The sequence below is a fragment of the Oncorhynchus kisutch genome, linkage group LG23, assembly GCF_002021735.2.
Source record: "Oncorhynchus kisutch isolate 150728-3 linkage group LG23, Okis_V2, whole genome shotgun sequence".
NCBI lineage: Eukaryota > Metazoa > Chordata > Actinopteri > Salmoniformes > Salmonidae > Oncorhynchus > Oncorhynchus kisutch.
Window position 1 is genome coordinate 7,349,234 of NC_034196.2, and position 24,547 is coordinate 7,373,780.

General features: G+C 42.2%; 1 protein-coding gene across 1 annotated transcript; it reads right to left on the bottom strand.

Moving 5' to 3' along the window:
* Positions 1 to 2,175: 2,175 nt before the first annotated feature.
* On the bottom strand, positions 2,176 to 23,379 carry LOC109868058 (thrombospondin-4-B-like). The gene is made up of 22 exons (XM_020457463.2): positions 23,104 to 23,379; positions 14,231 to 14,428; positions 13,512 to 13,759; positions 12,516 to 12,615; positions 9,535 to 9,617; positions 9,182 to 9,233; positions 8,772 to 8,923; positions 8,461 to 8,598; positions 8,170 to 8,247; positions 7,734 to 7,886; positions 7,298 to 7,402; positions 6,933 to 7,040; positions 6,584 to 6,743; positions 5,771 to 5,889; positions 5,578 to 5,630; positions 4,975 to 5,168; positions 4,273 to 4,451; positions 4,126 to 4,174; positions 3,832 to 4,028; positions 3,537 to 3,709; positions 3,256 to 3,395; positions 2,176 to 3,063 (listed from the first exon to the last, which is right to left on the bottom strand). Exons 1-22 carry the CDS (start codon positions 23,177 to 23,179, stop codon positions 3,005 to 3,007), a joined length of 2,814 nt encoding a protein of 937 aa, XP_020313052.1. The 5' UTR covers positions 23,180 to 23,379; the 3' UTR covers positions 2,176 to 3,004.
* Positions 23,380 to 24,547: the final 1,168 nt, after the last annotated feature.

A 24,547-nucleotide genomic window follows, 5' to 3' on the forward strand; every position in this document is an offset into this window, starting at 1 on the left:
TTGGTTATTGGGTAATTGGGTACACCTGTTTTGTATTAGGGTTTGTTTGTAGGGTATTTAAGGGCACTAGGCTCGCTGGGTATTTGTGCGGGCTTGTTTGTGTTACTCTGTGTTTGATGGTGTGAGTTATTCGTACATTTATTTCTCCGGACTATTTTGTCCTGTTGTTTGGACCGGCAACTTATTATACGCCCTGTGTGTCGGCGTGACTGTTTTGTTGCACTGGGGAATAAATTTGAAGGAAAGACTGAACCCTGCTCTCTGCGCCTGATTCCACCCACCACCACTCCTAGTTGATCATAACAGACTGACTCATTGGCATGACTTACCACGAAAATAGTAATAGTATTATGTTTTTACTGATTAACCCTCAAGCTACCAACATATTTTACATACATCAATTATTAGAAACTATGGGGGAAAAACAACAATTTTAGCAAAACATCGCCTTATTTCTTTATCAAAACATCATTATACTTGTAGTTACAGTTATCTGAAACAATTTATTTCTCCAAAAGCCAAAAATTACAGTTTTTCTCCAAAATTACTGTTATTTTGCATATTCTGTATATTCTGTATTTTTCCCCGTGACATACTGCGGCTTTTTCCCAAAGTACAATCCACATTAGTACTAAAAAGCTAAATTACCATAATTTGATTCAAGTATCATTTCATTTTCAGAATTCTGATGTAAATACAGTGCATTCGGAAAATATTCAGACCCACTAATTTTTTCCACATTTTGTTACGTTACAGCCTTATTCTAAAATGACTTAAATACATTTTTTTCCCTCATCAATCTACACACAATATCACATAATGACAAAGTGAAAACTTGTCTTTTGAAAAAACATCTCAAGGGTGATCAATGGATACAAGATGCGTCTGAGCTCAATTTCGAGTCTCATAGTAAAGGGTCTGAATGTAAATATGATATTTCAGTTTTTTATTATTAATACATTTGCAAAATGTCTAAAAATCAGTTTTTGCTCCATCATTATGGGTTATTGTGTGAAAATTGATAATAATATATATTTTTTAATCCATTTTAGAGTAAGGTTGTTTAACGTGGAAAAGTGACAGGGTCTGAATATTTTCCGAAAGCGCTATACACATTTTGTCATATTTATGGGGTAAAGATGAATGCCAAGTGATCCTGAGAGATATTGACCAAAATATGGATTAATTTACTTTATTTACTTATCCCAGAGACAGCGTTATCATTGCTGCTAGTGAAACAATTGGAGCTGCTTCAAAAATCATGCCCTTATCCTCTAAATCACTTCAAACCAATGGTATAGCACCCAAAATACAGTATCATAACAAAGTGCACATATAATGTATTGGAGGATATTATATCATATACAATTTTCAGTATAATAACTATTTGATTGGAGTATACACACAATACAGCACAATGTGTACATTTAGAGGTTGTTACTGTATTACAGTTCTACAAAGTATTCATACAACTGATATACTTTTATGAGCTGTTTTTACAGAAACAAAGCATATATCTAGGTTAATTTAGATTTTGTACATGGTCATGCCTAGTTTTAACCATAGGCAAGTACATAAGGTGCTCAATCTCCGCAGGTGTCTATCAGGTCAAGATCAATCCAAGATCAATCCAATAGCTCCCCCTCCACCCTCTCCACCCAATTTTTGGGCATCCCTGTTAGTGAGCATTTCTCCGCATTTCTCCTGTGAAGACAGCCGAAGAACCCTTTTTGGTTCTAGATGGATAACTACTTTTTGGAGAATAAACCCCAATACAGCTGTGTGTAGATTCAGAGTGTATCTGAGTTCTGTATTTCAGTTTGATCAAGTATTTATATCCTCGACTAACCGGTGCCCCCGCACATTGACTCTGTACCGGTACCCCCTGTATATAGCCTTGCTATTGTTATTTTACTGCTCTTTAATCAAAATGACCCCAGTCGGTAGCGTGAGGGTTAAGCCCTCTATTTCAAAAAATATATATATGTAAGCAGACTTTATGTATGCCCGTGTCACATGGTCACCCCTAATAATAATAGGTTAACAGGTCAATAGTCTTGTTTCCTCACTTCTATAAATGTACAATTTGACCACATGAACTGTGAGATTGGCTGATGAAATTCTTGAGAAACAAATGGAATCTGTTCTTACAATAAGGCAAGACAAAAAATGATGCAATGTCTCTTAATTTTTTTTATGTGGAATTCTCTTGTCGATAACCTTACAATTTAGAAAATAATCAACATGCATTTCAAACATATAAACACCTATGTCTAAGAGTGAAACCAGACAAAGGAGTAGATTTGATTTGTGAATCATTTAAATATGTAAAGCATCGCTTTCCATTGGTCTCCAGAGAGTTGCGTCAAGGAGCCGTGATAAGCAATGATAACCAAACTCTTGGTTAAAACTAGGCCTCGGGTGAGGGTTGAGGGTCAGAGTTACAAGACAGTTAGCCTGGTCCCAGATCTGTTTGTGTTGTCTTTCCAAAATTGCAAGATAGCACAAACAGATCTGGGACCAGGGTACAAGAAAATGGACTATGCTCAGGCATGGCCAAGTCACTATGGTCTGACTCCTCTCTTGTGTTCCCTTTCATGTCCATGTCGTGTGAATACATTGTGCAGAGTGTGGGGCTGGTATATCACACTGGGAATAAATGCTGCTCTGACAGAGAAGGAAGCTTATATCAATGGCTGATGATTGTGTATGTGGATGATAACGCAAAATGAGCTCAAAGAATAAAGAAAATCTAGAGTTTGAATTGTAATATGCATGAAATGTAATGATAAATATCATTTTATTTTACTCTAGTAGTCCTCATTCAGAGCACCGAGGACACTGATTTTAATACTCAGGAAGACAAGTTGATGAAAAAAAGGGGAGGTGGCATGGACATAAACAGAAAACATACAGTACATACAGTATTGCCACTGTGTACACACACACACCACAAACATTCCAAACACGTGGAGAAACTGTCTTTCTTTCAGACTCTGTAGGATTAGAGACTGTCGTTGACGCCGTGCTGCGTGCTGAACTGGAAGTCCTCAGGGATGGTGTCTTTAGAGGTTAGAGGTCAGAGGTTAAGGGTCAGGGTCAATTTCTACTGAGGGTCAGTTAAATCAAGGATGCCAATGTGACAAATTTGAGTGAAAAACAAATAGCTTGAATATTGTCATAAATGTACAAATAATCTCAGTAAAGAATAAAGAGCATCTCAAATGGCCAGTTTCAACTAGCCTCTTTACTTACCATTGCAGCGATACTTTAGGTTGGACCAGATTATGTTTTCCTGAGAGAAACAGAAAACGCCCAGTCGCCCTCCTCTCATGGTGGTGTCAATGGTCACACCAGAGTCAGCCACCAGTTCTGTACCTTCATAGAAACGGGCCCTGTCCAAAAACCCAACAGACAGTCATTCTTGTTAGAAAACTAGAGTATTAGATGGAGAGATCACATCTGACTCTCTCACTCACTCACTCACTCACTCACTCTCAGAAGCCATCCTGTGTGCATCATATCAGCTGTCTCACCTGATGTATCCAACCTGGGGCCGGTGCTGCAGGTACCAGCGGTAGGAAACCTTGTCCTTCCAGCCCACGTTCCTGGGGTCCTTCCACAACAGACGCACCTGGTCGTTGGTGTCACCTGTGTGCCAAAGGGAGTTCCTCAGGTGCTCACCTGGACCCGACTTAGACTTCACAGCCTGGGAGATAGCGAGGGAGAAGGTAAGGTAGGTAATACAAAAATAAAAATACAGATTTCATTGTACAATTCAAGGCACATACACACATACACACACACACACACACACACACACACACACACCTTGAGCTGGATGCCAGGCTCGGCCACTGCTCTGAAGGGTGTGGCCTGCCAGTAGGTCTGCTCAGTCTGTTTCCACATGACCACGTAGAAGGAGGAGGAGTCCTGGTAGCCAAAGATGAAGCCTGCGTAGTCATCGTCCGTAACTGTGTTTACATGGAACGTCCCCTCAAAGTCCACCCCACTGAACGCAGTGTAACCTAGGGAACAAAACAAAGAGGTTACGACGAAATAGAATACGAGTTGATACAAAACGATATATATGATACTTGATAATGATTTGGAAGTCTTTCTTACCCACAGCCAGTCCAGGGTCACTGTTCATGGTCTGCACAATCTCCATTCCCTGTTTGAGAGATAAAATGTCAGTCCTGTTGTCAAATTCAAAGCATTTGAACATATTTAGCTTATTATTTCCGGTAGTTCTGTAAATGGCCATCACACCTGATTGAGGACAACCCAGTTGGGGTCAATCTGGGCGTCACCCTCGGGGTCCAGCACCACCGTCTGATAGGCTCTGAAGTCTGTCAGAGTGACCTCAGCGTTCTCTGGACAGTTGTCTATTCTGTCAATCACCTTGTCCTGGTCAAAGTCTGACTCACACACATCCCCAACACCGTCATCTGGGAGGAGAGAATACACAAAAGCTTAGAAATGATGGCCAATAAGGTTCTAAGCATAGGCAATACACTAGTAAAGCAGAGAGTTTAAGGTTTGTTGGTTGGTTGATTGGTTGAAGATAAATGTTGACTGAGTATACGTTGTTTGAAGGACAATATTAGATCAGTGAAGCTACAGTTCTTTTGCAGGTGTCAAAGCTGAATGTGATGGAAAACTTTGTCAGTCCATAGGCACTTCACTTCCTCAAGTTTTACCTTCAGTTAAAAAATGCGTATACTCATACTGTGTGTGTAGTCAAGTCTCCTATTGTTGTCACACCATTTACAGCACATTTGGCAACACACAAACTTACACTGAAAAGGGTTGGTCGAAGACCAAACTGACTGAAACAGTAGACTATAGCTTTTAGGTGATAACTCAATCATTCAGATTCGGATTTAGAAAAGTGTTATTTCCCATTGCTGGGCAATTTGGTCACAGCAGTAATGTAAATTTAAAAAGTGTGAAAGACAGATTACTACTGACTGTTCTCATCCAGCTGGTCGGGGTTGGGCACCAGTCTACAGTTGTCGGGTCCTGGTGGCAGGAAGTCAGGGATGCTGTCGTTGTCATCGTCATCGTCACACTCATCCCCCAGGCCGTCTTTGTCTGTGTCCAGCTGGGAGCTGTTGATCACGTTGGGACAGTTGTCCTTGGTGTCCTGGTGACCGTCACCATCACTACAGACCAGGCAGGTAACCCAAAAGGAGAAGGGACAGAAAAGATAGGTCTTCTCACAAATTTTGTAAACAATTTTTGGGCATCCCTGTTAGTGAGCATTTCTCCTTTGCCAAGATAATCAATACACCTGACAGGTGTGGCATATCAAGAAGCTGATTAAACAAAATGATCACTACACATGTGCACCTTGTGCTGGGGACAATAAAAGGCCACTCTAAAATGTGCAGTTTTGTCACACAACACAGTATTTTTGTTAAGTATATATACTGTAGTTGAATATTCATAAAAATAAAGGGATGAATTGACTACTGGAATCATGCATTGACTAAATCAATTAAATCAAGAAGTGGATATTTTAAGAGAATACTTTTTCTAATGTCAGATACTTTAAAATATGTTTTCTTTTACCTGTCTTGGTTTGTGTCACAAGAATCCCCAACCAGGTCATCATCGATATCGGACTGAAATCAGAGCACAGATTTGTTAAAACACTTTTTGACCTCACAGGAGACGACATCTCAGTCGCTCCATATTCCAGTATGTATCTGTAAACTGAACAGGTCTCAGAACCTTCAATGGAGGCCTGTGGAGGCAGTCTGACCTGGTTAGGATTAGGAATATCGGGGCAGCTGTCACAGGCGTCTCCCACTCCGTCTCCATCCCGGTCCAACTGGTCCCGGTTCACCACCATCTGGCAGTTATCCAGGAAGTTCTTCAAGCCTGGAGACCAATTAAATTACAGAGTTTGAGATTGTAAAGTTATCTGACCAATAGTATCCCACCACTCTGCAGACGTGTTAGGGAAATACATGACAGTGCTTAAGTAAAGTAGTCTCTTTCAGGATTACTGCTTTGTGATGTATGCACACCAGGGATAGCTGTTCTAGATATTTCAAGAACATCTGTGAAAATGTCAAAAAAAGTGTAAGTATGGCCCATGAGAAAAATCATAAAGCGTGATTTATGTGATTTGAAGGCTTACTCACTGATGTTGAATCAATGCATTATTATTTAAAAGCAAACTGCACAGGGTTGATGCTCTTTACGTTGATATTCTGTTTCTAATAGTTCACTAGTTGTGCCACAGGCAGGCGCTGTTGCATTTGTCATCTGAGTAAAGTGTTTGTGCAGAAGGCCCTAGGTTTGTCATTTCTCGTTTATCTCAGGGAAGCAACAGTACTGTGATCATTGCATAAAGGTCAAGTGGTCTGTAGACAGAGTCTGTAAAAAGAAACCCAGACAGTCATGTACTGTATCAAAGCGTGAGGAGGACAAAGGCATACTGTGTGTTTGTGTGTGTTTAGTAATGGGATCAGGGTAGGGTTGGTGTTTTGGTGTTTTCTAGTCAAACGGCTGTTGTATCAGACTACTGTGACGCTAGTTAGGTGGTAGGGATGTGTCGCTGTGTACGCACCGTCTCCATCCATGTCATCATCGCAGGCGTCTCCTTTCCTGTCACCGTCAGTGTCCCTCTGATCGGGGTTCTCCACCGTACGACAGTTGTCACAGGCATCACCGTGGTTGTCCTTGTCACTATTCCTCTGGTCCACGTTAGGCTTCAGCCAGCAGTTATCCTGCATGGGAGAGGGGCACAGGGGGAGCAGAGAGTTTGAGGGAGGGAGTTGTACTGTGTGTGTGTATGTGTGTGTGTGTGTGTGTGTGTGTGTGTGTGTGTGTGTGTGTGTGTGTGTGTGTGTGTGTGTGTGTGTGTGTGTGTGTGTGTGTGTGTGTGTGTGTGTGTCTGTGTGTGTGTGTGTGTCTACCTGTTCATTCAGAATACCGTCTCCATCAGCGTCATCGTCACAAGCGTCCCCTTGTCCGTCCTCGTCAGCATCTTCTTGGCCAGAGTTGGGAACACGCATGCAGTTATCCTGACAACCAACAGATTGATTTCGACACACTGTTAACCCTTTAACAGACACAACGTCAAAATAAGATGGGGGGAGGGGAAAGGGGAGAGAGGGGGAACGAGGGAGTGAGAAAGGGGGAGAGGGAGAGATGGTGATACAGGAAGAGCGAAAGAGAGAGAGAGAGAGTTAAAAGCGAGAGAGAGGGTGAGGCACGGAAAGAGAGATCACATGTGCTGTTTATTCCAGGATAGTTGTATTTGTTCAGTTGTCATGGTTACCTTTTTACAGACCATATCCTTGCACTTGAGTTTCTCATCAGGGTATCCATCAATGTCTGTGTCCTTCCCACATAGGTAGCCATTACCAGCCCAGCCAATCCCACACTGACAGGGAAAATAAGAGAAAACACTTGAGGCTGTGTGTGTGTGTGTGTGTGTGTGTGTGTGTGTGTGTGTGTGTGTGTGTGTGTGTGTGTGTGTGTGTGTGTGTGTGTGTGTGTGTGTGTGTGTGTGTGTGTGTGTGTGTGTGTGTGTGTGTGTGTGTGTGTGTGTGTGTGTGTAAGGCAGTCAGTAAAAGGTTGGCCTAGTTTCATAGAGTGACGAGTGTGTATGTGTGTGTGTTATTCTGCGTCTCTATGTGTGTGTGCGTGCATGCGTGTGTGAGTGAGAGCGAGTTCTGTCAATGGAGGCTAGTTTGTGATCTATAGGACCCCACCTGACAGGTGATGGAGCCGTCTCTTTCTTGGATACACTGGGCGTTGACATCACAGGGGTTGGTCCGACTGTTACCACAGCTCCTCTCTGGCTTACAGCCCTTCACCTGGCCCCCTATGTAGCCTGTTTTACAGCCCCCACAGACGTATGAACCCTACAGGGATAATACAGGGTAACAGGCAATGAACAACATATCATACATGTAGTACTTGTACTTGGGTCAGATATTTAGCTTGGAATCCTTTTAACACACATGGTTCCCTTGTCCTATTGTTAAAAATGGAGCGATATTCTATTTGGATTCCAGATACTAGCCTGGTCCCCAGATCTGCTTGTGCTTCAAGTAGTTTCTGTTGTGTGATAGCGTAGGTCAGAAGTTGGCCGAAGCAAAAAGATGTGGCGACCACCAGGCTATCAGACAGACACTCAGTCCTTACCGCAGAGTTGTGACAGAGAGAGTCAGCAGTGCACCCTCCGTTGTTGGGTCCTTTGCACTCATCAATGTCGTCACAGACCTAAGAGATATAGAGTTAAAAAACCGAAGATGAGCATAAAAATACAAATTATGATATATAGCTTGAAAAGATGTTACAAGATTAGTTATCCTAGTAACAATGTCACCGGGTGGGGGGTCGATTTCATTTAAATTTTATTAGAGCTACTGGAGTGTAGCTTTTCCTTTTCATTTTTTCATTAGACCTTGACTCCATTTGGTGACGTAGACTGACCTGTTTGTTTGTCTGTGCGTAGACCACTCCCACCCCCTCCACAGCCAGACCAGTGTAGCCCAGAGGACATGCGTCACAGCGAAACCCTGGAGCTGTGTTCACACACTTTACCCCGGCGAAGCAAGGGTTAAACTGACACTAGAGAGAGAGAGAGAGAGAGAGAGAGAGAGAGAGAGAGAGAGAGAGAGAGAGAGAGAGAGAGAGAGAGAAAGAGAGAGAGAGAGAGACAGTAGAAGACGCTTGGTTAGTATTTTAGAATGATTACAACCACATAAATACACACAGTTAACACACAGACACACACACCCTACCTCATCCACATCATCACAGCTGAAGCCATCCCCTGTGTATCCATCAGGACAGGGTCCACACTCAACACCCTCCTCCGTCTCAATACACATGTCGTCACGGAAACAAACACCAGGGGCACACTTTGGCTCAATGACCTCGCTTCCACCCAGTCCTTCAAAGACACCCAGAGGAAATATATTTTTATGACACTAATTTTCACAATACTAGTGGCTTCTCATGTATTAGTTATGAATGTGTCATAAGCGAACATGCTTCAAGTAAAACTGGGGTCTAGGGATTTTCCTTGAATAGGTCTCATGGTCAGGAAACAAATCTTGGCCCAATCCATAAACAACATATGACATGAATGCAGAACACATAATACAGAATAAATCATTTGTAATATAATGGTGGTATTGGATGTTCTCACCACAAGCCTGGCACTCAGAGATGGTGTTTCTGAGAAAAGATGTCTCTTTGACCTTTAGAAAGCAGCAGAAACATTTTTATTATATCTTGATTTAACTAGGCAAGCCAGTTTAGAACAAATTCTTATTTTCAATGACAGCCTAGGAACAGTGGGTTAACTGCCTTGTTCAGGGGTAGAACGACAGACTTGTACCTTGAATCCCCGAGCTGACAATCTTGCAACCTTTCGGTTACTAGTCCAACGCTCTAACCACTAGGCTACCTGCCGCCCCAGGTAGCATGTTTGTAAATGGACTCAGTGGGTCAGGAGGTGTAGTTTAAGAGTTCCAAGAGGAGCTTGACCATTATAGTTACCTGCTGAATAAGGACATCTTTCAGCTCATTTATCACCTGGGTGAGCTCAAGCATTTGATTGGAGAGTTGCTTTGTGTTGACCCCTGCAAATCAAATCAAATTTATTTATATAGCCCTTCAGCTGATATCTCAAAGTGCTGTACAGAAACCCAGCCTAAAACCCCAAACAGCAAGCAATGCAGGTGTAGAAGCACGATGGCTAGGAAAAACTCCCTAGAAAGGGAGAATGGGGGAAGAACATGGGTCATACCAAAACACTTGAGTTGGGGTTCTTGTTTGAGCTACCCTCAACGTACAGTAACAGGGTGAATTAGACAGTATATCTATGTATGTAGTGCCAGTCAAAAGTTTGGACACCTACTCATTCAAGGGTTTTTCTTTATTTTGACTATTTTCTACATTGTAGAATAATAGTGAAGATAGCAAAACTATGAAATAACACACATGGAATCATGAAGTAACCAAAAATGTGTTAAACAAATCAAAATATATTTTATATTTGAGATTCTTCAAAGTAGCCACCCTTTGCTTTGATGACAGCTTTGCACACTCTTGGCATTCTCTCAACCAGCTTCACGAGGTAGTCGCCTGGAATTCATTTCAATTAACAGGTCTACCTTGTTAAAATGCGTTTGAGCCAATCAGTTGGTATACAGAAGATAGCCCTATTTGGTAAAATACCAAGTCCATATTATGGTAAGAACATCTCAAATAAGCAAAGAGAAATGACAGTCCAACATTACTTTAACTTCTTATGGCTGGGGGCAGTATTGAGTATAATAATGAATAAGGTGCCCAGAGTAAACTGCCTGCTACTCAGGCCCAGTTGCTAATATGTGCATATTATTAGTAGATTTGGATAGAAAACTGTTTCTAAAACTGCTTGAATGATGTCTGTGAGTATAACATAACTCATATGGCAGGCAAAAACCTGAGAAAAAATCCAACCAGGAAGTGGGAAATCTGAGGTTCGCATATACAGTGTCTATGGGGTCAAATTGCACTTCCTAAGGCTTCCACTTCCTAAGGCTTCGTTTGACATGTTTCTCCGGACTGAAACGGAACTTTTTTACTTTTCGTCTGGCCTGCACGTCATGAATTTGGATTACTGAGCTAAACGCGCAAACAAAAAGGATGTATTTGGACATAAATAATGGACTTGATCGAACAAATCAAACATTTATTGTGGAACTGGGATTCCTGGGAGTGCATTCTGATGAAGATCATCAAAGGTAAGTGAATAGTTATAATGTTATTTCTGACTTCTGTTGACTCCACAACATGGCGGATATCTGTATGGCTTGATTTATTGTCTGAGCGCTGTACTCAGATTATTGCATGGTGTGTTTTTTTGGTGAAGTTATTTTGAAATCTGACACAGCGGTTGCATTAAGCAGAAGTGTATCTATAATTCAATGCATAATAGTTGTATCTTTTATCAATGTTTATTCTGAGAATTTCTGTAAATTGATGTGGCTCTCTGCAAAATCACTGGATGTTTTGGAACTACTATTCCATAACGCGCCAATGTAAACTCAGATTTTTGTATATAAATATGAACTTTATCGAACACAACATACACGTATTGTGTAACATGAAGTGCTATGAGTGTCATCTGATGAAGATCATCAAAGGTTAGTGATTCATTTTATCTATATTTCTGCATTTTTTGTCTCCTCTCTTTGGCTGGAAAAATGGCTGTGTTTTTCTGTGACTAGGTGCAGACCTAGCATAATCGTTTGGTGTGCTTTCGTCGTAAAGCCTTTTTGAAATCGGACACTGTGGTGTGATTAACACCAGGTTTATCTTTAAAATGGTGTAAAATACTTCTATGTTTGAGGAATTTTAATTATGAGATTTCTGTTGTTTTGAATTTGGCGCCCCGCACTTTCCCTGGCTGTTGTCATATCGACCCCGTTAGCAGGATTCAAGGTCAGTCAATCCGGAAAATGTCAAGAACTTTTAAAGTTTCAAGTACAGTTGCAAAAACCATCAAGCGCTATTATGAAACTGTCTCTCATGAGGACCGCCACAGGAAAGGAAGACCCAGAGTTGCCTCTGCTGCAGAGGATAAGTTCATTAGCGTTAATTGCACCTCAGATTGCATCCCAAATAAATGCTTAACAGAGTTCAAGTAACAGACACATCTCAACATCAACTGTTCAGAGGAGACTTTGTGAATCAGGCCTTCGTGGTCTAATTGCTGCAAAGATACCACTACTAAAAGGACACCAATAAGAAGAAGAGACTTACTTGGGCCAAGAAACACGAGCAATGGATATTAGACCGTTAGTTCCAGACCAAAGGACAGATTTCTATCATTTGTTTTTCAACAGGACAATGACTCAAAACACAGCTCCAGGCAGTGTAAGGGCTATTTGACCAAGGAGAGTGATGGAGTGCTGCATCAGATGATCTGGCCTTCACAATAAACCGACCTCAACCCAATTGAGATGGTTTGGGGTGAGTTGGACCACAGAGTGAAGGAAAAGTAGCCAGCAAGTGCTCAGTACATGTGGGAACTCCTTCAAGACTGTTGGAAAAGCATTCCTCGTGAAGCTGGTTGAGAGAATGCCAAGATTGTGCAAAGCTGTCATCAAGGCAAAGCGTGGCTACTTTGAAGAATCTCTAATAGAAAATCTATTTTGATTTGTTTAACACTTTTCTGGTTACTACATGATTCCGTATGTGTTATTTCATAGTTTTGATGTGTTCACTTTTATTCTTCAATGTAGAAAATAGTAAAAATAAAGAAATACCCTTGAATGAGTAGATGTTTCAAAAATGTTTGACCGGTAGTGTACATATGAGCATTCTATCACCATTTAGCTGCTTTCATGAAAAGTGGTTGGGTGACGTACAAGAAAAGGCCTTTCTTCAAAAAAAAGTGTCTGTCTAAACTAGACAGTAGAGACTAAATTAACAGTTTAGGGAAAACACAGGAAAATGAGCTGGTTTGTTTATTTGTCATAAACTCTTACCCAGAGTCTGCACCGAGTCTCCTTGTTGGTGGCAGTTTTGTAGAGAGGCTACGTTCTCGAACGTGTCTCCCACCACCAGTTTCAATTCCTCCAGCTCCTCCTGTTTGTGAAGAAGTCCAACAACAGGGATCCATTAGTTGGAGTCCGTGCTGATGGATGGGCTTGATGAGGACAAGGTGGTTGCCAGGTTTGTTTTCTGGTTGCCAGATTTGATCAAAAACCATGGCAACTTGGGTCTCCTTTTGCACAGTGTTAGTCTTAGAATTGCCACCTGTCATTCTAAGCTGAGACATGCTCATTAGCTTTTTAGCTATTCTGAAAGGTATCCTTATGGGCTTTCTGTTTCAATGAAACAGGGATAGGCAACAGAAGGCTACCACACTAACTTGTATGTCCTGCTTTAGCCAACTCTAAATTGCTTGACAAATGCTACATTTTTGATAGACAAGGATTTGGCAACATCTTGCATCCAGACTAGGGTTAGGGTCATTTGAATTTGGAAGGAATATATGAGTAAATAAATGATGTCCCTGAGTACAACGGCCACAAAGGTAATGGTTTGGGATTGGGTAACAGAAACATCTATGGTTCTATGAGTAAACAAGACATGTTGTTCCCAAAGGGAAAATGATTGATCGCCCCCATTCGGCCAATCAGTGTAATTTAGCAAATTCCAGATCTCTATGTCAAGATACATCATTCCCCCAAGTTTCCTCAAAATCGTGCCAATCAGTCTAATTATGTAAATGCTGGATCTCTATGGCAAAATGTTTGTCAAAATGGGTCAGTGCGGTCTGAGATATTGTGTGTGAACAGACAGAGACAGATCTATAGTCCCCTCCCAATTTCATTGGTGGGGCACAATAATTGCATCGCATATGACGTGCTTAATTTGAATAACATCCAACCTGACAATGGTCCAACGTAGTGCACTATATAATGTTAATTGAGATGAGTACTATAGGTTGCCATTTGAGACAAATACCATAACATCACCTCTGCTTTGCCCTGCATGCTCTTCAGCTCCACCACGCCGTAGCCTGCAGGCAGGCCCTGAAACACGGAGGGGAGATCCCTGACCGTCTCCACCAGTCTGCAGTCCAGGTGCAGCTCCACCGCCCCTGGGCCCTGCTGCATCCCCTTCAGGTGGAAGAGGAGGCGGTGGCGCTGACCGTCCGCCAGTTGGATGTTGTTGAAGGTCACAGAGCTCATCCTCCGATCACTCCTCAGGTAACGCAGCACAGCTGGGAGTGAGGGAGTGAGGGGAGAGGGGGTGAGGTTAGAGAGGGAAAGGGACAAGAAGAAGAAGGCCATAAAGTGTAAAATTGCATGAGATGGAGAGTGAATCACAGCAAATGCGTCAATGAATTGAATACATGAATACTGCAGAAAAAGAAAGGCGAAAGTAATGATTTTTAAACACAAATGAAATGGAAAGAGAGAACTTTTCAATACCACATTTTACAGAAAAGTGCAGTATATCATGCATCCCTTGTCCTCTGAGCCATTGTGCACCTAATTCTTTGAGGCTGCACTGATGGCCAAATTCGATATCTTTGAATTAATAATGAGTAAAATACAACAATAGCTGTTGGATAATAAAACAATAATATCTGTTGTGTAATAAAACATAATATTCTATATCTTCAGTGTACAAGTAGATAAACCCCCTCAGTTGGGCATTAAGTCCCTAGCCTCTCCTTCCTAACCATTACCTCTGTTGAGTTTCCCCAGCACGGTGAACTCAAAGTACTTGCTGTTGTCCCGGGGGTTGTACAGACCAAACACGGTGGTGCCAGTCTTGGGCTGCAGTTTAAAGGTGGTGAGGATGAACGCCTCATTCACCCCCTGCTCTACCAGGCCGCCCTGCAGCAGGTCTGGCAGACAGTCCGGGGAGTTTAGGAGATCATAGACTGCGGAGGTAAAAAATTAAGTAAAGTTACACACATGGTAGGAAATGATGAATATTCATTATTCAAATTATTCAAACTGTCTGTGGCTCAGTAGAGCGAGAATAAACAAACCTAAATAGATGGATGGGATGGTTATTGAGCAAGGTGTTTTGGATGTACCGTGGGGAATGTCCACGTCAATACTTTATAGACTAGACTAGGCTGGAACATCACAGTGAGTTTGGGTAGCTGGTGGGAAATGTTAAATTGCCTTCTCAGCAGCAGAATCCATTTCTTCACTTTTTCCTGAATGCTGATGATTTCTGAGCTAGAGGTTTTGATGTGCTGTGAAGAAACTGGTGGTCAAGAGAGAGTACAGATGTAGGATAGTAATTTGATGCACACCAGGAAATGCAAATTTGTAGTGTATTCAATGTTTAAAAATGCAACTAAAGTATGTAATTTCCACTTCAAAATGTCATACTTTATTTGCCCTAACGAATAACTTATCAACCCCTACAAAAAAAATGTCCATTCATTATAATCCACATACAGGGCCGGATTAACATATCATTATAATATATTTCTTTAGGAACTCAGTAGGGGTCTCAACTTCCTATGGTTATGTCAGTCACTGACAGTCACTCAATTAGCCATGTCAGCTAACAATTTTTAGACTGGTAAATTAGTCAAACATGGCCAAATACCAAATGGGCACACAGGGCAAGTGCCCAGGGGCCCTGACCTCCAGGAGGCCTGAATCCCACTCAGATATCATTAACTTAGCATCATGACAAAATGTGTAGAATTGTAGGTATGCTTTAAAGTTGCAACATTTTCTCTACGCCCCATGACAAAATGTGTAGAATTGCAGGAAATGTACTTTCTCCCTGCCATATACAGTGGGGCAAAAAAGCATTTAGTCAGCCACCAATTGTGCAAGTTCTCCCACTTAAGAAGATGAGAGAGGCCTGTAATTTTCATCATAGGTACACTTCAACTATGAAAGACAAAATGAAAAATAAAATCCAGAAAATCACATTGTAGGATTTTTTATGAATTTATTTGCAAATTATGGTGGAAAATAAGTATTTGGTCACCTACAAACAAGCAAGATTTCTGGCTCTCACAGACCTGTAACTTCTTCTTTAAGAGGCTCCTCTGTCCTCCACTCGTTACCTGTATTAATGGCACCTGTTTGAACCTGTTCACAACTTCAAACAGTCACACTCCAAACTCCACTATGGCCAAGACCAAAGAGCTGTCAAAGGACACCAGAAACAAAATTGTAGACCTGCACCAGGCTGGGAAGACTGAATCTGCAATAAGTAAGCAGCTTGGTTTGAAGAAATCAACTGTGGGAGCAAGTATTAGGAAATGGAAGACATACTAGACCACTGATAATCTCCCTCGATCTGGGGCTCCACGCAAGATCTCACCCCGTGGGGTCAAAATTAACGGTGAGCAAAAAATCCCAGAAGCACACGGGGGGACCTAGTGAATGACCTGCAGAGAGCTGGGACCAAAGTAACAAAGCCATCATCAGTAACACACTACGCCGCCAGGGACTCAAATCCTGCAGTGCCAGACGTGTCCCCCTGCTTAAGCCAGTACATGTCCAGGCCCGTCTGAAGTTTGCTAGAGAGCATTTGGATGATCCAGAAGAAGATTGGGAGAATGTCATATGGTCAGATGAAACCAAAATATAACTTTTTGGTAAAAACTCAACTCGTTGTGTTTGGAGGACAAAGAATGCTGAGTTGCATCCAAAGAACACCATACCTACTGTGAAGCATGGGGGTGGAAACATCATGCTTTGGGGCTGTTTTTCTGCAAAGGGACCAGGACGACTGATCCGTGTAAAGGAAAGAATGAATGGGGCCATGTATCGTGAGATTTTGAGTGAAAACCTCCTTCCATCAGCAAGGGCATTGAAGATGAAACGTGGCTGGGTCTTTCAGCATGACAATGATCCCAAACACACCGCCCGGGCAACGAAGGCGTAGCTTCGTAAGAAGCATTTCAAGGTCCTGGAGTGGCCTAGCCAGTCTCCAGATCTCAACCCCATAGAAAATCTTTGGAGGGAGTTGAAAGTCCGTGTTGCCCAGCAACAGCCCCAAAACATCACTGCTCTAGAGGAGATCTGCATGGAGGAATGGGCCAAAATACCAGCAACAGTGTGTGAAAACCTTGTGAAGACTTACAGAAAACGTTTGACCTCTGTCATTGCCAACAAAGGGTATATAACAAAGTATTGAGATAAACTTTTGTTATTGACCAAATACTTATTTTCCACCATAATTTGCTAATTAATTAATTAAAAATCCTACAATGTGATTTTCTGGATTTTTTTTCTCATTTTGTCTGTCATAGTTGAAGTGTACCTATGATGAAAATGACAGGCCTCTCTCATCTTTTTAAGTAGGAGAACTTGCACAATTGGTGGCTGACTAAATACTTTTTTTGCACCACTGTAAGTGTTTTTCCTCTCTGCCATCAGTTACCCAACCAAGACAGGGCCCCGCAGTTCCCTACGTGGGCCCCATACCTGCTCTCCTCCACCAATCTGATTATTAGTCCTCCTGTGGTTGTCGGTTGCAGTAAAAAATTAAATATACAGTTGAAGTCAGAAGTTTACATACACTTAGATTGGAGTCATTAAAACTTGTTTTTTAACCACTCCACAAATGTCTTGTTAACAAACTATAGATTTGGCAAGTCAGTTAGGACATCTACTTCGTGCATGACACAGGTAATTCTTCCAACAATTATTTACAGACAGATTATTTCACTTTGTCACGCCCTGGTCTTAGTATTTTGTGTTTTCTATATTTATTTGGTCAGGCCAGGGTATGACATGGGTTTATTTTGTGTTGTGTTTATGTATGGGGGGGTTTCGTAGGTTTCGGGATTGTGGCTTAGTGGGGTGTTCTAGCAAAGTCTATGGTTGCCTGAGGCAGGTGATTCTCGTTGTCTCTGATTGGGAACCATATTTAGGCAGCCATATTCTTTGAGTGTTTCGTGGGTGATTGTTCCTGTCTTTGTGTTATTTGTCACCAGATAGGCTGTATAGGTTTTCACGTTCCGTTTATTGTTTTTGTATTGTTCGTGTTTTTTCGTCTATTAAAGATGTATCGAACTAACCACGCTGCATTTTGGTCCGACTCTCTTTCGACGGAAGAAAACCGTAACATACTTATAATTCATCACAATTCCAGTGAGTCAGAAGTTTACATACACTAAGTTGACTGTGTTTTTAAACACATTGGAAAATTCCAGAAAATGATGTCATGGCTTTAGAAGCTTCTGATAGGCGAATTGACATCATTTGAGTCAATTGGAAGTGGACCTTTGCTTGACATCATGGAAAATCAAAAGAAATCAGCCAAGAGCTCAGAAAAAAATGGTGTCTGGTTCATCCTTGGAGCAATTTCCAAACAATAGTATGCAAGTATAAACACCATGGGACCAGGCAGCCATCACACCGCTCAGGAAGGAGATGCGTTCTGTCTCCTAGAGATGAACGTACTGTGGTGAAAAACGTGCAAATCAATCCCAAAACAACAGCAAAGGACCATGTGAAGATGCTGGAGGAAACAGGTAGAAAAGTATCTATATCCACCGTAAAACGAGTCCTATATCGACATAACCTGAAAGGCCGCTCAGCAAGGAAGAAGCCACTGCTCCAAAACCATCATAAAAAAAGCCAGACTACGGTTTGCAACTGCACATGGGGACAAAGATCATACTTTTTGGAGAAATTATGAATGATGAAACAAAAATAGAACTGTTTGGCCATAATGACCATCGTTATGTTTGGAGGAAAAAGGGGAAGGCTTGCAAACCGAAGAACACCATCCCAACCGTGAAGCACAGGGGTGGCACATCATGTTGTCAGGGTGCATTGCTGCAGAAGGCACTGGTGCACTTCACAAAATAGATGGCTTCATGAGGCAGGACAATTATAAGGATATATTGAAGGAACATCTCAAGACATCAGTCAGGAAGTTAAAGCTTGGTCGCAAATGGGTCTTCCAAATGGACATTGACCCCAAGCATACTTCCAAAGTTGTGCCAAAATGGCTTAAGGAAAACAAAGTCAAGGTATTGGAGTGGCCATCACAAAGCCCTGACCACAATCCTATAGAAAATGTGTGGGCAGAACTGAAAAAGCGTGTGCGAGCAAGGAGGCCTACAAACCTGACACAGTTACACCAGCTCTGTCAGGAGGAATGGGCCAAAATTCACCCAAATCAATGGGAAGCTTGTGGAAGGCTACCCAAGACGTTTCACACAAGTTAAACAATTTAAAGGTAATGCTACCAAATACTAATTGATTGTATGTGAAATTCTGACACACTGTTCCCAGTGTGGTGAAAGAAATAAAAGCTGAAATAAATAATTGTCTCTACTATTATTCTGACAGTTCACATTCTTAAAATAAATTGGTGATCATAACTGACCTAAAACAGGGAATTTTAACTAGGATTAAATGTCAGGAATTGTGAAAAACTGAGTTTAAATGTATTTGGCTAAGGTTTATGTAAACTTCCGACTTCAACTGTATAATACATATACAATATATACTGTATATATAATATACTGTATACTGTATGTATTTCCTTTGTTTATTTTGCCTCTTGGGCCCCCTACGGGCCAGGACCCAGGGGCTTCATTTTCCTGCTGTAGCAAACTGGCTCAAATTCAGATCCTACATCTGTAGGCTAGTTGAGTCAGATGTGGCAGAAAATGATGCTGATGATTGCTGAGAACAAGGGCAGACTGGGACCAGGAATCAACCCTGGCATTTTCAACACACCAGCCAAGTTTTTTACTTGAGGCCTCCACACCTGCCCATTTTTTCCCATCTGGACCCCATTTTTTTGCCAGATGATAATCATTTTGCACAAAAATCCAAGTTAAAAATGAACCTGACAATTTGACATTTGCCTGAAATGCGAAATGGCCAGTCCGCCCCTGGCTGAGAAGATACTGGTGGTCAAGAGAGAGTAGGTTGGTTGATGAGTTTTGGGTAAAACATTTGTACTTTTATCAGAATGTATGGTATTTTGGTTATTCTTGAGCTAGCTTGATATACAGAAGGGATACTTTACATAGACTAGAATTGGCTGGAAGATAAGTTAGATAAATATGGATAAACTGCACTGTACTCAATGCACAGGGAGTGGAATGTAGAAGCCAGTGAAGAGGTAAGCCCACGGTTACAATTCTAGTTGAAAAAAGTCACTCCGGGACACAGCAGGCCTCAGGAGCATGTGCCTTGAATCCCTCCCTACCAGTCTGAGACCCTACATGAATACACAAGTGCCCTAGCAGCTGTCTTTAAGGCACACTATCGTGAGGGCAACAAATTGCTCCCAAATGTTTCCAGAAAATTGCCCTCATACCCCCCCCCCTCCCCCCTATTCTCAGCCAAGATTCCAGAGTGTGATCCTCAGACAAGATATTGTGTGTGTGTATTCAGCTTCAGACATCTTTGTTCTTTTCTCTTGCCCACAGTCTTTACTCCGGTTCCAACTGCCTGGTCTCAGTCTGTTCCAGTTCATCGGGGAGCAGCACGGGGCTTTTAAAGGCGTGTGGTTAAACGTAACTCAAGCCACGATAACAGGCTTCCTTTTCATGCAGTTTCCTGCGCTCAATTTCACCTTTATAAGCACAGACAGACCTGGTTTGTGAAAGACTTCAGCTTCACTTCAGCTTCGCTATTGTCCCCCTCGCCTGTGGAGGGAGGTTAGGCAAACATCGTGACTTGGCCTCAACGTGACTTGGCCTGCAAACTGGGACTGGGGGTGCACCAACAAAACAATTTGAACAAACCCACTCTTATTCTATTCTCATCCATCTGTTTAGATGCACTATGCACACACACTTGCTCCCATCTGTGTTTTAGACTCAGGGCCATGTGTGGGTCAGGATCTCCATGAGAAAGGATCAGCTTTCATCCACACAGCCACCACTTGTCCTCTCAAGATCCATCAAGCTACACAAAACCATGTCCTTCAAATCCACCCAAATCCACATCTTAACCATAAAATAAACCACGACAGCCCAAACATAAAGTATCACTACCACATAGTTTGTCACACGTCTAGGAGCAACAACGTCTCAGCCTCTAAGTGGTAGGCCACACAAGCTTACAGAACGTGACCGCCGAATGCTGATGCAAGTAGTGCAGAAAAATAATCTGTCCTCGGTTGCAACACTCACTACCGAGTTTCAAACTGGCTCTGGAAGCAACATCAGCACAATAACTTCGTTAGGAGCTTCATTAAATGGGTTTCCATGGCCGAGCAGCCGCACACAAGCCTAAGATCACCATGTGCAATGCCATGCCATCGACTCTGGAGCAGTGGAAACGCGTTCTCTGGAGTGTTGAATCACGCTTCACCATCTTGTATTCCGACAGACTAATCTGGGTTTGGCAGATGCCAGTAGAATGCTATCTCCCCGAATGCATAGTGCTAACTGTAAAGTTTGGTGGGAGAGGAATAATGTCTGGGACTGTTTTTCATGGTTCGGGCTAGGCCTCTTAGTTCCAGTGAAGGGAAATCTTAACGCTACAGCATACAATGACATTCTAGATGATTATGTGCTTCCAACTTTGTGGCAGCAGTTTGGGCAAGGCCTAGCATAAAACAAGGTCCATACAGAAATGGTTTGTTGAGATCGGTGTGGAAGAACTTGACTGGCCTGCACAGAGCCCTGACCTAAACCCCATTGAACACCTTTGGGATTAATTGGAACGCCGATTGCGAGTCAGGCCTAATCGCCCAACATCAGTAATCGACCTCACTAATGCTCTTGTGGCTGAATGGAAGCAAGTCCCGCAGCAATGTTCCAACGACTAGTGGAAAGCCTTCCCAGAATAGTGGAGGTTGTTATAGCAGCAAAGGGGGTACAAACTCCATATTAATGCCCATGATTTTGGAATGAGATGTCCGACAAGCATTTGTCCACATATTTTTGGTCATGTAGTGTACATATTTGTATATTTAGTCTTAGAGAAAATGTGCATATTTTCTAAATGTCTCTATTGATCAAACATCTGCCCCCATCGCTCTGAATGTCTCACATAGCTGTAGCTTCCTGAACTTGTTAGGAACTCGTCTTTCATCTCATATTAATATTGACCATCTATGACAAACAGAAAGTGGGTTTTGTTTAAAATCTATGAGTTAGTTAGTGGCTATAAATCAATCACTGAATGTGCTACAGCAACAACAAAAAAAACTCTCTCCTGTTTTATTACGATGTAAGAATTCTAGGCATATGTTAGTGACTGTGACATAGGGTTCAGCCAGGAGTTGATGGACAGTCGGAAGAGCGAATTAAATGGTAGGAGGGACATCCCAGCTTCAATTGGTGTCTAATTTCCCATCCTGCTTCACACAGGCAGAAGAGACATACTCCTGTGTCAGTGAGAATCAGGGCTATCACGCAATGCAAGCCATGTAGGTCTATGTTGGCCACAATATATAAGCAAAAATGTTGGTCGGAATGGGTACCAGAACTACACAGGTCCCCAAAACAGGGGACTTGACATCTAAGAGGATATTATTAAGTGAAATCCCATGTAGTCATTACCAATAATTGCTATTTGTATAAATGACCAATGACTAAAAGTTTCACTACATATCAACTGAGACAACTGTGCTGTAAAAGTATTTTAAAAGAATATCTCTCAAAGTTGTCAACAGTTGTACCTCAGTGTATATGGCATCTCAAAACCCTTTATGTGTGTGTGTGTGTGTGTGTGTGTGTGTGTGTGTGTGTGTGTGTGTGTGTGTGTGTGTGTGTGTGTGTGCGCGCGTGCATGCTCAGACTCCAGTATTGCATACAGACCATTAGTGATTACTCCCATGTGTGTGATTAAGTTGGGACTTTGTTTAAATCAGAGCCAGACTGCAGACCCCCCCCCCACACACACACACACACAGTCACACCTCAGTCATCAGTACACAGCACCCTTCTGACCGATGTATTTTCAATCTTCTCACCACAAATGCTATAGAGGAATATTGATCACAACAGAGTATCAAATGCCATGTGTAGCCCTTTGTGTATATTGGATGGAGAAGGAATGAACGTTCTATTCTCAATCACAGTGTCTGTTTGATCAATCATTACTTCAGAGCTTCATGGTCCTCTATTGGAATCCTGTGCTGAGAGCTTTATTACACTGATAGAGTCATTTGAAGATGACATCACAGTCTCTCTGTATGTCAAATTAAACTGTCTGTCTCTGACTACCATCAAATTGTCAAATCAAAACTTTTAGCTGTAGTATCCTGTAATTGCCTCTTCAATTACCTTTTTAATCCAACGGCACCCTTCCCAAAGACGAAAATGAAATATCACTCTTGCCTTTCTTTGCACTAACACTCAGCCTTGTCTTGCTTTACTTTGCTGATAGCTACTTTATTGAGGAAAAATGTACTTGCTTATGACTGTGATATGCGATTGTCTCACCTAGCTATCTTAAGATGGAAGCACTAACTGTAAGTCGTTCTGGATAAGAGCGTCTGCTAAATGACTGCAATGTATATATAAAAGCAATAACTTCAAAGTACTTTGTTGTGCAATTGCATTGTTTCAATAGACTTTACTGGCCACATCAAGATCACATTAGCATCACATTCAGTAATAATAAAGAAACAAATCTCAGCTACACTCACCTGATCCCTGGGCTCCGTCTGAGCACAGGTTTAAGATCAGCTGCGAAGCCACGATCAGCATCGTCCACAGCCCCATTCTTTCCTCTCACTGTTCTCAGACCTGTTTCTCTGGAATGACTGATCCCTATCGGACAGAGTGGTGCTCCTCCTGTGCTGTTGCCTGGAATGTGAGTGTGTTTGTAGAGACAGAGGTGAGGCTAGGCTGTCATAGTGAGGCAGGGAACAGCTGCTGTGTGTGTGGCAGCCTGGGGAGGACGGGAGGCTGACTAAGGGGGGGAACAGGGCTGGAGATGATTTAAGCTTTCCTTAGACGGCCACATGCAGAGAAGGAGTGACCAAGACATCCTCCACCGTATTGGCTGCCGTGGGTGGATGTGGTGTGTGTGTGTGTGTGTGTGTGTGTGTGTGTGTGTGTGTGTGTGTGTGTGTGTGTGTGTGTGTGTGTGTGTGTGTGTGTGTGTGTGTGTGTGTGTGTGTGTTTGTGTGTGTGCACGTGCACATGTATGCATGAAGGGCTTCCTCCATGGTTCAGGAACTCCTTGGGCCCGTGAACATGCCTTACTCATAGCAAGCCAGGCAAAAAAAAATGCTTGACTTTTTTTGATCTATGCCACTTTTCAGATCAACAGTCTGACTCCTGAGAGTCAAGAGGCATTTATTTTTTCACACACCCCCTCTTCCCAAACACTGTTAGGTATTCCTTCAGGTTTTCAGTGGTTCAGATGCAACACATTTCCCCTGCATCCTGTTTTCCCCTTCATCCCCAAGCTTTGGACAGGAAATGAGCGATCTGGAAAACCAAATTGAAGCCACAATCCGTAATTCGTTTTTCAGGACAACGGATGCCCCACCACTTGGTTGCGCTATAAAGCTGAGGGATGGGGCTGGAGAAATGTAATGAGCTATATTGATGCAAGGACTAACGATCCAGGAGATAAATATGGTCGTTTTAGAAGCATATTTGGAAGCTATACATTGTTCTTTTACAAAGACATTGTTACAAACAATGGAGTAAAACAACCATATATTGTGGGATGTGATAGGAAAAGGTGGTTTTACTGAGCTCATGAAGCATTAAAAGTGTTTTATTTAAGAATCAATGTATACATTCTTTGAAATGACCATTGAATCGATGCCCAGATCCCAGACTGTAATTAATAAGCCCAGCACAGTCACCGGGGTCAACACAGTGTTAGACAAGCCAGAACACACGGCCGGAGGTCGCCAACATGTCTGGCACCAAACTACTCGTCACATTTGGCAGAGATGAACAAACAGGAGGCTTAATAATGTTTGTTTTTCGTTCTTTTATTAGTTTTTGTACCCTTTAAGAGCATGGAGGCTTGCTCCATTTGGAGATCTCAAGGCATTTGTGGTATCAAAATATTTAGGTATTCCAGACTACCTCAGTGAGCAGATAGCTACTGGCATAGAAGATGGATGA

What these genes read in the sequence shown, in the direction of transcription:
- LOC109868058 (XM_020457463.2), bottom strand. Translation starts at nt 23,179, where the DNA reads ATGGGGCTGTGGACGATGCTGATCGTGGCTTCGCAGCTGATCTTAAAC. An exon ending in GCATGCAGGGCAAAGCAGAG is followed by an intron (nt 12,616 to 13,511) that starts GTGATGTTATGG and finishes CTTCACAAACAG; the next exon opens with GAGGAGCTGGAGGAATTGAA. An exon ending in TGACCCTGGACTGGCTGTGG is followed by an intron (nt 4,029 to 4,125) that starts GTAAGAAAGACT and finishes TTTGTTCCCTAG; the next exon opens with GTTACACTGCGTTCAGTGGG.